The sequence below is a fragment of the Pteronotus mesoamericanus genome, unplaced genomic scaffold (genome assembly GCF_021234165.1).
Source record: "Pteronotus mesoamericanus isolate MK-2021 breed Mesoamerican mustached bat unplaced genomic scaffold, CSHL_Meso_final scaffold_12, whole genome shotgun sequence".
Classification (NCBI taxonomy): domain Eukaryota; kingdom Metazoa; phylum Chordata; class Mammalia; order Chiroptera; family Mormoopidae; genus Pteronotus; species Pteronotus mesoamericanus.
The window spans coordinates 12122028-12138943 of record NW_026555303.1 but is presented as its reverse complement, the minus strand read 5'-3'; the positions used below and the strand labels follow the sequence as shown (position 1 = coordinate 12138943).

The 16916-nt window shown below is 37.8% G+C and overlaps 1 protein-coding gene across 1 annotated transcript in view; it reads right to left on the bottom strand.

The window, feature by feature from the left end:
- Nucleotides 1-16916, bottom strand: part of AFF2 (ALF transcription elongation factor 2) — a 640196-nt gene that overhangs the window by 49186 nt on the left and 574094 nt on the right. Inside the window, exons 11-12 of the mRNA XM_054587889.1 lie at nucleotides 15921-16039; nucleotides 2470-2686 (exon numbers count right to left, since the gene is read on the bottom strand). Of these exons, the coding sequence (XP_054443864.1) occupies nucleotides 2470-2686; nucleotides 15921-16039 (336 nt within the window). The remainder of the gene's footprint in view (nucleotides 1-2469; nucleotides 2687-15920; nucleotides 16040-16916) is intronic.

The window sequence follows — 16916 nt, the reverse complement described above, 5'->3', positions numbered from 1 at the left end:
AGCTCTATGTTTCTACTGCCAGAGCCAGATAACCCAGACCAAACAGTGGAGTCAGCCCAAGAGAGTGCCACTGTCTATAGTAAAAATATGTGACAAGAACCCTAAATGTCCACCATGCACATGACATCAATGTCAGTCCTGGAACATCTGACTGGAAATGGCAGCATTCAGCCATGATTATGTAAGTTATATAAACATGCCCTCTGTCCATACTAACATATCCTTTGAGACTTTATGCATAATTGGAAGAGAGAAGTCTCTGAGAGCCCAAAATTTAAGACACTTCTAGAGTTGGAAGAAGCCTTATAGATAATCTAGTCAAACCTACTCATCTTATGGAGATTTCATAATTTGTTCAAGGTCATAGACCAAAGTTGTTGAAGTCCTATGCATCAAGTCTTTTAGCTCCCAGACTAGGGCAAAATATATATCACAAACTCTCCCCATATTTCAAACCATTAATAGAAAGAAGGAATGGACAAAGGAGAGGCAATGGGTGCTTGGGGTACCCAATTGGGGTGCATTGGTGTATAATAGGGTACACAGTGATTTCCTTAAAAAATAGTGATCAATTTATAAGTGCAAAGGTAATCATACTTATTAGAATTCTCAGTAGTTTTTAGTTCTTGTGAGAATGAATTTGTCGATTCTTGTGAGCATTGTCATCATCATAAAAGCATTTGTATTAAACACCTAATTATTTGCAACAATATACTAGGCACTATACAAAGAGAATTGCCTAGATATGGTATATACCCTCCAAAAACTTGCAATAGAAAATAGCAACAGTTGGAGTTTATAATATTAGTTATATTCAGTATGAAAAATAGGATTGAAAATGTAATTACTGTTTAGAATATGTTGTTTAATTCCTAAAATTATAGTCAGCATCTTTAAATGTGAATGAAAATATTATGTGTGCATACATATATATACATAAATTTCATATTAAACATGACAATTCTATTACACAATTTATATCAGTGATAAAATTTATATATATGTATATGTATCTTATATATAATATACATATATACATTAAATATATAATATACATACATATATATATAATCTCAGTATCTCAGTCATCTCAGATAATAGAGGACCTATAAATTGGCTTTCTTATGGCTCAGAGGATTTATGGGTTTCTATGGAATGTTAAATGGGTACTTTTGGTTCAGGGTCCACCAGTTTGGCACCAGACATTTGAAAAGTCTTTGAGTTTCATTCATTTACTTTTTATATGACATTTAAAGGAGAATACACATATACAGATGCTACCTCTGCATATACATGCATTTACAAGGCAGATAAAATTGTCATTAATATTTACTAGTGACACTATGGCTCATGGTTCCCACAGTTTATGTACTTATACCAGAGAGAGATGAAAATGTATTCTGTGTGGACATGAAAAGTGATACAAATTCTCAATTATCTATGCTAATTGTGCAGCAGTGCAAAAAATCCAAAGGACTAGGTAATGCTTCAGTTGGGCTTAGAATAATTCTGTTATTTTATCAACAAATTCACTTTTTAAATTCCATCATTTTAGTTACTCTTTTTATTTATATATTTATTTATTTATTTATTTATTTATTTTTATTTTTAAATTAAGTTGATTGGGCCCTGGCTGGTATGGCTCAGTGGATTGAATGCCACCCTATGAACCAAAAGGTCTCCAGTTTGATTCCCAGTCAGGGCACCAGCCTGGGTTGTGGGCCAGGCCCCCAGTTGGGAGGTGCCCGAGAAGCGATTGATGTTTCTCTTTCACATCGATGTTCTTTTCCCACTCTTTGTCCCGCCCTCTCCCTCTCTCTAAAAATAAATAAACATCTTTTAAAAAAATTAAATGTATTGGGGTGATATTGGTTAATAAGATTGTATAGGTTTCAAGCGTTCATTCTAATCTTACTGCTCCAAACATAATTATGCAGAAACTCAGGGCTTTTGATGTCCTTTAGCCCAAACCTTTATATTTGGGGGTGGGATACACATCCAAAATACTGACCATAGCATCTGGTCCATTCATACCTACTAAGCTGGGAGGTGGAAAGATGTAACTTGGAGTTCCAGCCCCAGTTCAGTGACCTTGGGTAATTCCATACCATTCATTTGTTCTTTTAGTCACTAAATGATCAGTGCCTACCATGTACCAGGTGCTATGGTAAGTATTTTGGAAGTGTTCCCACCCCCAAGACATGAAAAGCTTGGACCAAAGGATGTCCAAAGCCCCGAGTTTCTGCATAATAATTTATTTGGAACAGTAAGACTGATCCTAAATTAGACTAATAAAGATTTGAAATAATGAAGAGTTTGTGTATTTGTGTGCACACATATATATTTTCTCTCTGCCTCTTCCTCCCATTCCCCTGCAACACCACCATGTGGTCAAGTCTAGTTACATAAGTTGGGTCAGCTTGTTTCTACCTGACAATCATAACATTTATTTAAGATGCTTATATTTACAGGTATTCCTTTAAAGGTAGCACAGAATTTGCTTTCACTCTTCTTAGATTTTGCAGAGGTGATCTGTCCAATCACAGGGATGTTTTTGTCTTGACTGATGGAAATGTTATTGCCACTGATGTTTCTATGGTGTGGAGGATCCTCTGGCAGTGGAGAAAGTGAAGGAGGGAAGAGCTTTTCTTCTTTTCTTCTATTAGATCTTCTGGATGAATTATTTCTGTGTAAAGAAATAGTTTAGGGTATCATTAAGTTTTGTCTTTATTCTGAATTTTTCCATTATTCCAGTATTTTCAGCTGAAGTAATATTTTAGTTAGTGGTCTTTTACCTGTGATGAAGAATATATATATATATATATATATACACATACACACATACAGCCCTAGCTGATGTGGCTCAGTGGATTGAGTGCAGGCCTGCGAACCAAACAATTGCTGGTTCAATTCCCAGTGTAGGGCACACGCCTGGGTTGCTGGCCAGGTCCCCAGCAGGGGGTGCGGAAAATAAAACCACACGCTGATGTTTCTCTCCCTCTCTTCTCCACTCTAAAATTGAATTAATATAATCATAAAATAAGAAAACACTTAAGAATCCCAAAACACCAATTCAAAAGAACCTATACACCCCAATGTTCATAGCAGCACAATTTACAATAGCCAAGTGCTGGAAACAATGTAAGTGCCCCTCAGTACATGAGGGGATCAAAAAGCTATGGTACATTTACCCAATGGAATACTACGCAGCAGAAAGAAAGAAAGAGCTACTACCCTTAATGACAGCAGGGATGAACATGTATGAAGGATGCATGGATGGAACCAAGGTGGGGAGAGATTGAGGTAAGGAGATGGGGGTGGGAGGGGCAGGGGAAAGTGGTGGCGGGTAAATGGAGACAAATGTATTCGAACAATAAAAATCTAAATATAAATAAAACATTTAAAAACCACATATAAACATATATCTCTATAGAGAGATACTCTCTGTATAGATACAGCTATAGATAAATGCAAACATATGTATCCAAGGACAAACATATGTCTTTGAAGCAGAACTCCATGATAAATACAAGTGTCTAATGCAGTGTGCTCCAATGTGGTATTTGTAACCTTTTAAGATTACTACTAGTTAGATTTTTATGAAAAATCCAATGTACAATTTAATCTTCAGTTTTTAGGATAGTTCCTACTTATTTACCCTTAGGGGTTAACTGCGTAATCACACAATAAATGGTAGAGTAAACAATCATTAGTAGGAGGGTATTTTCTTAACAAATACTATGCTTGCCCTGGCAAGTGTGGCTCAGTGGATGGAGTGCCTGTCTGTGACCAAAGGGTCATCAGTTAGATTCCCAGTCAGGACACAAGCCTGGGTTGTGGTCCAGGTCCCTGGCTGGTGGTGTGTGAGAGGCAACCATTGAGGTTTCTCACCCTCTTTTTGTCACTCCCTTCTCCTCTATCTAAAAATGAATAAATAAAATATTTTTAAAAAAGAAAGAAACAATAACCTTACACACTACTTAGAAATAAATAATGCATTAAATATTTTAGTGTCACATTAGAAATTTTATGTTCAAAATGTTCTACCCTACTGTCAAGATGCAACGAGCCCCTGTGACCTTAAGTTGTTATATTGAGGTATTGATATACTCCATTTTGCCAAACTACAGTTAAAAAATATTTTTTCATAGTACCACAAGACACCTGCTGTCCTCTGCTTTCAAACCTATTAACATATCTATTAAATGGGCATAATTAAATAGACTGAGATTTAAATTAAAGAGAACAACTAAAAGCTTATGCTAGCTGTTTGACATGGTAATAGAATAATGGATCTTTGTTTCAGTTACTGTCTTAGATTAATCAATGTTGATTATTTGAATTTTAATCTTTTCTTAGACAACTGATATTGTACTGTGTATCCATTTTTTTATGATTCTTAAGTACAATTTTCTTTTTTTAACATGTTTATTCTATTACAGTTGTCACAATTATTCCCTCATTGCCCTCCCCACCAATTCCACCTGGCCTGCCTCTCCCACCATCAACTCTCAGTCTGATACCCATGTCCATGGGTCATTCAAACATGTTCTTTGTTTAGTCCCTTCTCTTTCTTTCCACCATTGTCCTCCTTCCCCAACCCTCTGGTCACTTTCATTCAGCTCTACGTTTCCTTGCCTGTGGTTTATTTTGTTTGTTTATTTTGTTGAATAGATTCCACTTATAGGTGAGATCATATGGTATTTGTCTTTCACTGATGGGATTATTTCACTTAGTATAATGCTCTCCAGTTCCATCCGTGATATCACAATAGGTAGGAGTTCCTTCTTTTTTTATTTTAAATGCAGATTGATTTTATTTATTTAATGTCAAGATCCATCATAAAATATTTAAAAAATGTAAATACATTATAAAGTCTCAGCAATTAAAACAACATGACACAAACACAGAAATAATCCAGTAGATCAATGAACTAAAATGAGCATTGTGGAAAAAAGTATATATCTGTAAAACAATGTAATATATAATTAAATGGACATTTCAAGTAAATGGGGAAAAAAGGTTTATTCAATAAATAAGGTGCATGGAACATTATTATTTGAAATAAAAAATATAGAGCCCTATTTCACACATCATACAAAAAATATTCAGGTGAATTAAAAATCAATATGTAAAATCTAAAGACTTTTAGGAGAAAATACAAAATAATATTTTTCTTACCCTGAAGTAACATTCAAACCCAGGAGCTATAAAGTAAAATATTGACAATATGACTGTATTAAATATTTAAGACTATACAGTAATATTCATGTAAAAGAAGTTAAAGGATAAGCAATAGAATAGGAAAGTATTTGCAACATATCTAAAAGAGGGTTAATAGTTTTTTTTGGGGGGAGGGGACAATATTCTACAAACATTTAATGAAAAAATGGATAAAGAATACCAAAAAGTCATTTAAAGCTTTTTAAAAAGAATAGATTTAGGCAAGAAATCTACAGGTTTAAAACCTGTACAAAAACAGGTTTAGTTTCAACAAGTAATCAAGTAACAATTAAAATAACACAACTTTGTCACAATAAGGTTAATAAGTATTAAAAATATTGGTAATATCAAGTATTAGTGACTGTGAAAGGAACTGGGTATTCATAGATTCTTTTTCTTCATCTCCTTAAAACAGTTCCTTTAGCATATCTTGCAATGCTGGTTGAGTGGAGGTGTATTCTTATGGCCTTCTTTTGTCTGGGAAACTCCTTATTTTGCCTTCCATTTGAATTGAGAGCTTTGCTGGGTAGAGCAGTCTTGGCTGCAGGACTTTGCTTTTCATTCCTTGGGTATTTCTTGCCATTTCCTTCTGGATTGCAGTGTTTCTGGTGAGAAGTCAGCTGCTAGCCATACTGGAGCTCCCTTACAAGTTACTACCTGTTTCTCCCTTGCTTCTTTTAGGTTTCTCTGTTTGTATTTGACATTTGCCATTTTAATGATGATGTGTCTTGGAGTGGGCCTCATTGGGTTCCTCTTGAATGGGACCCTCTGTGCTTCCTGGACTTGTGTGATCTTTGCTCTCCTCCAATTAGGGAAGTTTTTGCTCATTACTATGTTCTCTATCCCTTGCTCCTCTTCTTCTCCTTCTGGTATCCTTATTATATGGATATGATCATGTTTCATGTTGCCTTGCATTTCCCTCAACACATCTTCATTCTTTTTGATACTGTTTTCATTTATTTGTTCTTTCTGGGACCTTTTTTCTACCTTCTCTTGAAGCTCACTGATTTGATCCTCTGCTTCATCAAGCCTGCTTGTGATTTCTTCCACTTTGTCCTTCAATTCAGAAATTTTAAACTAGATTTCCTTTTGTCTCTTATTGATAGTTTCTATGTCCTTTTTCATGCTGATAAATTTTGCACTATGTTTCTTGTATTTTCCCTGTAGTATTTTGTAATTCCCTCTGAGCTCTCCGAGCTCAATGAGCTTCCTTAGAACTGTTGTTTGGAACTCAATATCTGATAGTTTACTTCCTTCTATTTCTTTTATTTTTTTCTTTCTGGGGATTCCTCCTTTCTCTTTAACTTGGGGGTGTTTCTTTGTGTCCCATTATTTGTGAGACTTCTTTTTTGCTTCTGCTTCTTAAATTTATCTACCTTGATTTCCTGAATTTGTAGTGTGAACTTTTATGGTAGGAGACCAGTGTCTTTTTTTTTTCCCCTTTCTGGATCTGCCTTTGATGATGTCAGATGTTGACCCTGTCTAACCCTAAGCTATCTGTTCGAGACTTCCAGAGATCTACTCTCTGTGGCTGTTTCCTTCAGCTGTTAATCTAGTCACTGCCCTCAGCAGTCAGGCTTAGAGACACCACAGAGCGGGACATTGTTTCTCCTGGGGGTAGGGTTATTGGGTCCTCCCACACTGCTGCTGCTCAGGGGAGTGGTCTGCCTGAGCCAGTTGGCTTCTGCTGTATGGGGGAGGAGTCAGCACTGGGATCCCTCCAGCTACTCTCTATGATCTCTCCCCAAAGCCTCCATCTCCAGTCTCTCCTCAGGTGTTTCCAGACCACACTGTGACCCATTTAGCCAGAGGCCTGTTATCTGTGTTTACCACTCTGCATTCAGCAGGCCGGCTTACAGACACCACAGGGAAGGGCTAAGGCCCTCCTGGGGCGGGGCTATTTGGTCCTCTCACGCTGATGCTGCTGAAGGGAGTCGGCTGCCTGAGGAAGATGGCTGCTGTGGACCGGGGGAGGAGTCAACACTGGGATACCACCTTCTACTCTCTCAGGTCTCTCCCCAAAGCCTCCTTATCCAGTCTTTCCCAAGATGCCTCCAGCCCACTCAGGCACTATCTCCACCAAAGCCCAAGGAAAGTGGCTGTAAATAAAAATTTATGCATTGGACCTTTAAATGACTCTTTGCATCTCCAGCGACCTGTCTCTGGCAGAGAGCCACCATGCTGCTTTTTGCAGGTGACTGTTATCTGTGTACTTTTTGGGCTCTGGTGCTGTGGGCTGGAGATCCCCACTTATGGTTTAGACCCCGCTCTTCACAAGGGATCCAATGGCCATTTCAATATCTGTCTGGTGCTACCACCCGTGGATGCCCCACCCACCTTCTCAAGTCCCTACTGCACTCTTTATTAGTTGGGTTGTGCTAAAGCTAATTCTTCTATCTGCCTGAGGTTATAAGGATCCTCTCTCATTATTGTTCAGTTGTTTGTTCCTGGTGATTTCTCCACAATTGTAATTCCAGGTTGGTCCTGGCAGTAGGTCAATGTGACTTCTATTCACTACTCTGCCATTTTGATTCTCTATTGACTACAACTTTCAATAGAATATTAAATCAAAAAGAATTAATGTTTTCCTCTTGGTTAATTTTATTTGTGTCTAGAAATACTGATTTATAAAATCTCAAAGCAACCAATCAAAGATGAACAAGCATTTAGGTGGTTTGATTTTCTGAAATGGTGGAAGTTAATGGAGCCTCCTTATTCGAATTCCTCTGTTTTACCCAAAACTTCCCATTGTAATAACACTTGTTTATGCACCTTTTGTTTCATTATGTGACTCTGTGAATTCTTATCTGGAAAAATTTTAAAGAAAAACTTAACTGTTTTTGCCATTACCTTAATTGGATAAAATCAAAATATTTTCCAGTGGATTTTTAAAAGTTCTTTGATGTATAGAACCATTATAAGAATGTTGTGATGCCTTATTAAAATAATGGAAACTATAAGGATGAAGATTCATGTCCAGAGAATGAAGATGATGGAGAATTGAATGGAATTCATACTCACCTCCTCCCGGGAGCAATATGGAATTACAACTAAATTGTGGAGAAATCACCTGGAAAACAACTGAATAATAGAGAGAGAGGAGTCTTAACCTAGGACAGACAGAGGAATCGGATTTAACACAACCTAACTGGTAAGGAGTGTGGTAGAGTCTCGAGAAGGTGAATTAGCCACCCATGGGCAGAATCACCAGATATTGAAAGGGCCAGTTGGATCCCCCTGAGAAGAGCAGGGTCTAAACCATAAGTGGGGATCTTCAGCCTACACCACCAGAGCCCAAAAAACACACAGACAACAGCCAGCTGCAAGAAGCGTATAAGTGCTCTCTGCCAGAGAAAGGTGGCTGGAGATGCAAGGAGTCATTTAAAGGGCAAAAGAAAAATATGTAGTGGCAGCCACTTACCCTGGGCTCTGGCAGAGGTGGGTGAAGGGTGGGCTGGAGCTTCCTGAGGAGATACAAGGAAGGAGACTTTGGGGAGAGGACTGAGAAAGTTGCTGGTGGGGTCCCAATGCTGATTCACTCCTCATTCTGCAGCTGCAATCTTTCTTAGGCAGACTACTTCCCTGAGTGGCAACAGCGTGAAAGGACACAATAGCCACACCTACAGGAGGCTTGGCCCTGGCCTGTTGTACAGGCTTGGGTACTTAGTACAGAGCAACAGTCACAGATATTAGATCCTGACTAAAGGGCATGTGGAGTGGTCTAGAGATGGAGACATTGGGGAGAGAACTGAGGTAGTAGTCAGGGGTTCCCAGTGCTTACTCCTCCCCTATACAGCAGCAGTCATGTTGCTCAGGAGGACTAGCCCCTCAGTGGCAGCACTGTGAAAGAACCCTATAGCCCCACCCAAAGGAGAGAATAGGCCCAGACGAGACAGCTGAGGGCAGAATGAGTAAATTAACAACTGTAGTATAGACACAGAGAGTAGATTCCTGGAAGTCTCTTAAATACTGCCTAAGGACAGATGGGTCAACAGTGGACATCATCAGAAACAGATCTAGAAAGAAGGAAACAGCAGTCTCCTACCACAGAAGTTCACACCACAAAGTAAAGAAGTCAAGAGAGATCAATTTAAGGAGCTGCAACAAGTAAGAATAGTCTCACAAATAATGGAAAGACAACAAAATAACCTCCTTCTCAAATGAAAAGGAGGAATCCCCAGAAGGAGAACTAAATGAATTAGAGGCAAGTAAACTATCAGATATTGAGTTCCAAACAAGGTTTCTAAGGAAGCTCAGTGAGATCAGTGAGCTCAGATACTACAACCAAAAACTACAGGGAAACTACAAGGACCTTACTGCAAACTGTATCAGCATGAAAAAAGGCACATAAACAACCAATAAGACACAAGAGAAAATGAAGAATACAATTTCTGAATTGAAAAACACAGCAGAAGGAATCAAAAGCAGGCTTGATGAAGTAGAGGATCGAATCAGTGAGCTGGAGGACAAAGTAAAAATAAATAAATAAATAAATAAAATAAAACCTCCCAGAAAGACCAAGAAATTGACAAGAGTCTCAAAAAGAATGAAGAGGTGTTTAGGGAAATGGAGAACCTGAAATGTTAATAATATCCCTATAAGAGGTTTACCAGAAGGAGAAGAAGAGGAGCAAGGGATAGAGAACATAGTAATGAGCAAAAACTTCCCTAATTGGAGGAGAGCAAAGATCACACAAGTCCAGGAAGCACAGAGGGTCCCATTCAAGAGGAACCCAATGAGGCCCACTCCAAGGCACATCATCATTAAAATGGCAAATGTCAAATACAAACAGAGAAACCTAAAAGAAGCAAGGGAGAAACAGGTAGTAACTTGTAAGGGAGCTCCAGTATGGCTAGCAGCTGACTTCTCACCAGAAACACTGCAATCCAGAAGGAAATGGCAAGAAATACCCAAGGAATGAAAAGCAAAGTCCTGCAGCCAAGACTGCTCTACCCAGCAAAGCTCTCAATTCAAATGGAAGGCAAAATAAGGAGTTTCCCAGACAAAAGAAGGCCATAAGAATACACCTCCACTCAACCAGCATTGCAAGATATGCTAAAGGAACTGTTTTAAGGAGATGAAGAAAAAGAATCTATGAATACCCAGTTCCTTTCACAGTCACTAATACTTGATATTACCAATATTTTTAATACTTATTAACCTTATTGTGACAAAGTTGTGTTATTTTAATTGTTACTTGATTACTTGTTGAAACTAAACCTGTTTTTGTACAGGTTTTAAACCTGTAGATTTCTTGCCTAAATCTATTCTTTTTAAAAAGCTTTAAATGACTTTTTGGTATTCTTTATCCATTTTTTCATTAAATGTTTGTAGAATATTGTCCCCTCCCCCCCAAAAAAACTATTAACCCTCTTTTAGATATGTTGCAAATACTTTCCTATTCTATTGCTTATCCTTTAACTTCTTTTACATGAATATTACTGTATAGTCTTAAATATTTAATACAGTCATATTGTCAATATTTTACTTTATAGCTCCTGGGTTTGAATGTTACTTCAGGGTAAGAAAAATATTATTTTGTATTTTCTCCTAAAAGTCTTTAGATTTTACATATTGATTTTTAATTCACCTGAATATTTTTTGTATGATGTGTGAAATAGGGCTCTATATTTTTTATTTCAAATAATAATGTTCCATGCACCTTATTTATTGAATAAACCTTTTTTCCCCATTTACTTGAAATGTCCATTTAATTATATATTACATTGTTTTACAGATATATACTTTTTTCCACAATGCTCATTTTAGTTCATTGATCTACTGGATTATTTCTGTGTTTGTGTCATGTTGTTTTAATTGCTGAGACTTTATAATGTATTTACATTTTTAAAATATTTTATGATGGATCTTGAGATTAAAAAATAAATAAAATCAATCTGCATTTAAAAGAAAGATATATCATTAGCAAATATATTTTCCCATACAGTTGGCTCCCTTTTCATTTTGCTGATGTTTTCTTTAGCCATGCAGAAGCTTCTTATTTTTATGAGGTCCCACTTGTTTATTCTTTCCTTTATGTCCTTTGCTTTAGGAGACATATCAGTGAAAAAATTGCTGCGTGGGATATCTGAGAGTTTCCTGCCAATGTTCTCCTCTAAGACTTTGACGGTGTTGTGACTTACATTTAAGTCTGTTATCCATCTTGAGTTTATTTTTGTGCATGGTGTCAGTTGATGATCCAATTTCAATTTTTTGCATGTAGCCGTCCAGCTCTCCCAACACCATTTGTTGAAGAGGCTGTTATTGCTCCATTTTATGCTTCTGCCCCCTTTGTCGAATATTAGATGTCCATAGAGACCTGGGCTTATTTCTGGGCTTTCTATTCCGTTCCACTGGTCTATGGGTCTGTTCTTGTGCCAGTACCAGATTGTTTTGAGTATGGTGGCTTTGTAGTAGAGTTTGATATCCGGTATTGTGATCCCTCCTACTTTGTGTTTCTTTCTCAAAATCGCTGCGGCTATTCATGGTCGTTTATGGTTCCATATAAATTTTTGAAATGTCTGTTCTATTGCTGTGAAATACGTCATTGGTATCTTAATAGGGATTGCATTGAATCTATAAATTGCTTTGGGTAGTATGGACATTTTGAGGATATTAATTCTTCCAATCCATGAGCACGGTATATGCTTCCATTTATTTGTGTCTTCCTTAATTTCTTTTTTCAATGTTGTATAGTTTTCTGCATACAGGTCTTTTGTGTCTTTGGTTAAATTTATCCCTAGGTACTTTATCTTTTTTCGTGCTATATTGAATGATATATTTTTTCTGATTTCTTCTTCTTCTATTGCATTACTGGTGTACAAAAACGCCTTTGATTTTTGAATGTTGACTTTGTATCCTGCTGTTTTGCCAAATTCACTTATTAGGTTGAGGAGTTTTTTGGTAGAGTCTACAGGGTTCTCTACGTACACTATCATGTCATCTGCAAACAATGATAGTTTTACTTCCTCCTTTCCTATTTGGATGCCTTTTATCTCTTTCTCTTGTCTGACCGCTGTGGCTAGGACTTCCAATATGATGTTGAAAAGAAGCGGTGAGAGCAGATGCTTTTCTAAGGAGGAGTTACAGAGGACCCAGATGCATTTGAAAGGATGCTCAGCATCACTAGCCATCAGAGAAATGCAGATCAAAACCACCATGAGGTAGCACCTCACACCGGTCAGAATGGCCATCGTAAACAGATCCACAAACAACAGGTGCTGGCGAGGCTGTGGAGAAAAGGGAACTCTAGTCCACTGTTGGTGGGAATGCAGGCTGGTGCAGCCACTATGGAAAGCAGTGTGGAATTACCTCAGATAGCTGAAAATGGAACTGCCTTTTGATCCAGCGATTCCCCTGCTGGGACTATACCCTGAGAACACCAAAACACCAATACAAAAGAACCTATGCACCCCAATGTTCATAGCAACACAAGTTACAATAGCCAAGTTTTGTAAGCAACCTAAATGCACATTAGTAGTTGATTGGATCAAAAAATGATGGTACATATACACAATGGAATACTACGCAGCAGAAAGAAAAAAAGAAGTACTAAACTTTGCGACAGCATGGATGGAACTGGAGAGCATCATGCTAAGCGAAATAAGCCAGGGGGTGAAAGACAAATACCATATGATCTCACCTATAAGTGGAACTTAACCAACAATGCAAAGATGCAAGGAAAATATGACCAGCAACACTGAAAGGAAAAGAAATCAACAGAGACAAGAGGGAAGGGGGGGCAGGGAAAGGGAAGGGAAGGGGAAAGTCAAGGAACATATAGCAAGGACTCATGGACAAAGCCAAAGGGAAAGAGCTGAGGGAGGGAAGGTGGGAGGGGGCAAGGGAAAGAGGTGGGGGGGAGGCAGAGACAAATGTATTTAAAAAGTAAATAAATTTAAAAAAAATCACAAAAAAATAAAAGATAAAAAAGAAGGAACTCTTACCTTTTGGAACAACATGGATGGAAATGGAGAATATTGTGGTAGGGAAAAGAAGTCAGTCGTTGAAAGACTAATACCATATTACCTCATCTATAAGTGGAATCTCTTCAACAAAATAAGCTAACAAACAAAATAAACCACAGGGAAGGAAACATAGAGCAGTCTTAAGGTGATCCGAGGGGAAGGTGAAGGAAAACAACTGGTAGAAAGAAGGAGAAGGGACTAAACAAAGAACATGTATGAATGACCCATTGCTTTGGACTATAGTGTGGGATTTGACTGTAGGAGAGGGGAATGGGGTGTCATGGGTGGAGGAGAGCAAAGGGGGGAAATTAAGACAACTGTAATAGAATAAGCATGATTTTAAAAATAAATAAAATATTTAAAAAATCTAAGCAAATATATTGGATGAATTAAAGATCCATGTTAAAATAATTAAAAAGAGGAAGTTAATAAAATATTCACTGTAAGTTTGTGCCGTTGAATAGAGTGGAGAAAATTGAGAGGTATGTGCAGAAGACTTTCAGGGTAACAGTTATGTTCTATTTCTTAATCTGTATCTATTCCCTGTGCCTTGTACATATTTTATAAGCTTTTATATATCAATTTAGTATTTAATAAAATTTTTGTAAAAAATAATAATATCCAGGGAGCATTTTGTTGAGACCATTCTGTCACCATTCCAGCTTCTTACTACAAAAATAGTTTTTGTTACTTTCCACAATTCTTATAGGAGAGCAGATGAAGACAGCAGACAAGAGTAGTATATCATCATTCCTCAATGCCTCAGAGGCCTTGTTTATGATTCCTGAAGGTTCAAACTCCAAAGAATCAGGGAGGAACTCAGCAGGGCCCTTCTGTTGGATGACAGGGAACTCCAGCTATCAAAGTCTGGTGTGGCATTCTTTGCTAGGTTTAGAATATTCATTTAGAAAAGTAAATGTTGACTGATAGAAATTTCCAAGGATTTAGTTTTCAGGGACAACAAAGCACAAAGGAGCAGACAAAACTTAAGGAGAGTTTCCCAGGAGAAGACCTCTGAGAGGCCATTCTATGGTCCCTCATCTGCCGAGATCTTTTCACAGACTTGAATTTTTTTGATAACTATTAAAACCTGACTCAGGCCCTCCTGAATAAAAAATGCTATTAGGTAACCACTGCTTTCCTACCTATAAGAAAAGCAGAAAGACTATAACTACCCTAAGTTTAAAACAGCATTTTATGAGAACATATTCTAATAATTAGACATTTACTTAATATTTGATCATCTCTCATCCATGAAATAGAAATAGTGACAGGGCATTGTGTTGCTTAATGAGGCTAGCAAGGAGGACTGATGGTGTGGCAATTCTTCACTGTCCTCTGCCTTTTCTTTTTGCCTTTAAGTGGCTTTAACATGTCAAAGCCTGGGAACTGCCATTGCAGTTCTTTCTCCTTGGAAGATGAGCATGTTTAATCACTGGAGATTCTTCTACATGTTTTTCTACATGACTGGCCCACTCTAAGGTGAAGAGCATCAGCTTGCTCCACTGTAAGAGTTTCTAGGTCTGAGAACTCCAAGTATGTGAAGGGATGTTTCAGATCAAAGTTATACCAGGGAATACAGACACAGTTCACAGAGTTATGGATCTTCAGGGAAAGGCACAGCTCAGGGCTCAAACTGCCATGCTATATTGAGTGGATCTAATGATAGTTGTGCTTTTTCTATCTTTCATCTCAAAACAACAAGGATCCAAACAAATGTAAACCAAAAATTTCTTTCTGACATCTTATCTGTGGCAGATTGATGCTATATCACTGACATTAAACAATAAACTGAAATCATTTGTTGGCAGCAGTTAGCCAGATTTTCTGTTATGCTCTGGGCTGCTAATAAGCTCCAAAACTGGTTTTTGATGGAAATAATCCCTAATGTTGAATACATTTATAGCAATAATTATCCAGATGGCATGGCTCCAGTAACTGATATGGTTGTTAAGTGATATTTGTAAGACAGAACACAGTCACAATGTTTGGTTTAAACAGAGAGGGGAGAACTTCTCTAGGGAAGGCTGAGGCTGTTTAAGTGAGGGGGAAACAAGGACACATCCTGCCTGACTCTGGAACCTTTCACAAAGAGGGAGAAGGGTGAAGAGTTGACAAATGATTGGAATTAACCTTTAGATTCTTTCTCCAACACAGAATCACATAGGGAGGAGCACTCCCAGATAGCTCATCTCTCTGATCCTCCTGGACATGGCATTCCCCTGGCCTCTGAGGTGTTCAGGATCTATCTACTGATCTTCAAGCTTAATATTAAGGTTAAATAATGATACCACAGATGAAGCAGCAGTTGGGTCATCCTATCAAGGCCAAGGGGTTGCTTCCCAGGAAAATGGTTTAATCACCATCAGAACTGGAAGTTGCCCAGAATCAGGTGATCTGGTTCAAGTGATAAATGTTTCTTGATGCTCCCCATTTACTTCCTTTTAACTCTCACTTAGTCATAAAAGTTCATGTTGGCCAAACAGAATCATTGTCAATCTGAGTTAGGGTAAGGAAATGTTATTAAAAAGCTCATGGTTCCACCCCAAATCTGGCAGCCTATGTTCCCTCTCTCTTATTCTACTCATGTTAGACCAGAAATAGCAGTCAGGACTGGGCTGAACAACTGTTGTTTTTTACATAATATTAATCTGAGACTAGAACCCCCAAAAGGTGATTTTTTAAGTTTCTGAACAATAGAAGTATCATACAAAAACAGGGAAAACTCACTCTTTAGAGCAGAGAGGCTTGTGTGATGGAGCTGGAGAGATGCAAGGAGGGAGCAGGCAGATAGTGGTGGTCTCCAGGCGTTGCTTCTTCTCAGGGATTTTCTCCGAGACTTCTGTTGGCTTTAACAGGAAAAAATACACAGTTTAAAATGCACAGCACATGCAGACTTTTAAAACAATAAGCACCTTTGATTTGATGGAGAAACAATTAGCTTTGTTCCTATTACCCTCTTCCTACAAAAAGTTGGAATTTGAGCTAGTTGAGCTGTGATGTGAACCTCTAATTAAAGATTGGGTGGCACAGGAATCTCATAGCAAAAGTAAAGAGAATCTATACTTTTCAGATACTTCTCCCATCAACAAATGAGTAATGTAGAAACTAACATTTCAACTTTAACATGGCATAAATCATGTCCAAGCAGCATGGGGATAGTGGGTATTATATAAACATCACTTATACAATCAATAACATGCACAGGAATTAACAATGTATAAGGCACACCTTTGGACCTTTGCATGTATTCGTTATGAAGGTACACTTTTTACCCCTAGTTGTACTGTTGTGTTCACTAAAAATGGAGAAAAAATGAAAATGCAAGGACTCCAGACTTTGGTCCCTAGTGTGGAACACTCTCATTGGATAAACTGGTGTACAGCACAAAGTCCCTGCTTTGAGTTGCTAATGCTGAATGAAGACTTAAATCATCTGTGCAGTATACATTTCAGCAGTATGGTTTGGCCACAGATAAGGGTGTCCCCTAGTAAAGAATCTAAGCCATTTCTGATGATTCTTAAGTCTCTTCTGGGAAGGGACAGAAGAAATGGGGAAAAATATAGAAACCTCCTCTCCATCCACTGTGGCAGCCATTAAAAATGTTCCCTAAATCATCACAAGATGATGTTACTCCAAAAACACTCACAATGTCTGGAGTTACAAAAGAATGAGCCTATTAGATACAAACTCACTTCCCTAGATGTATTTGAAATTGAAGAGGCC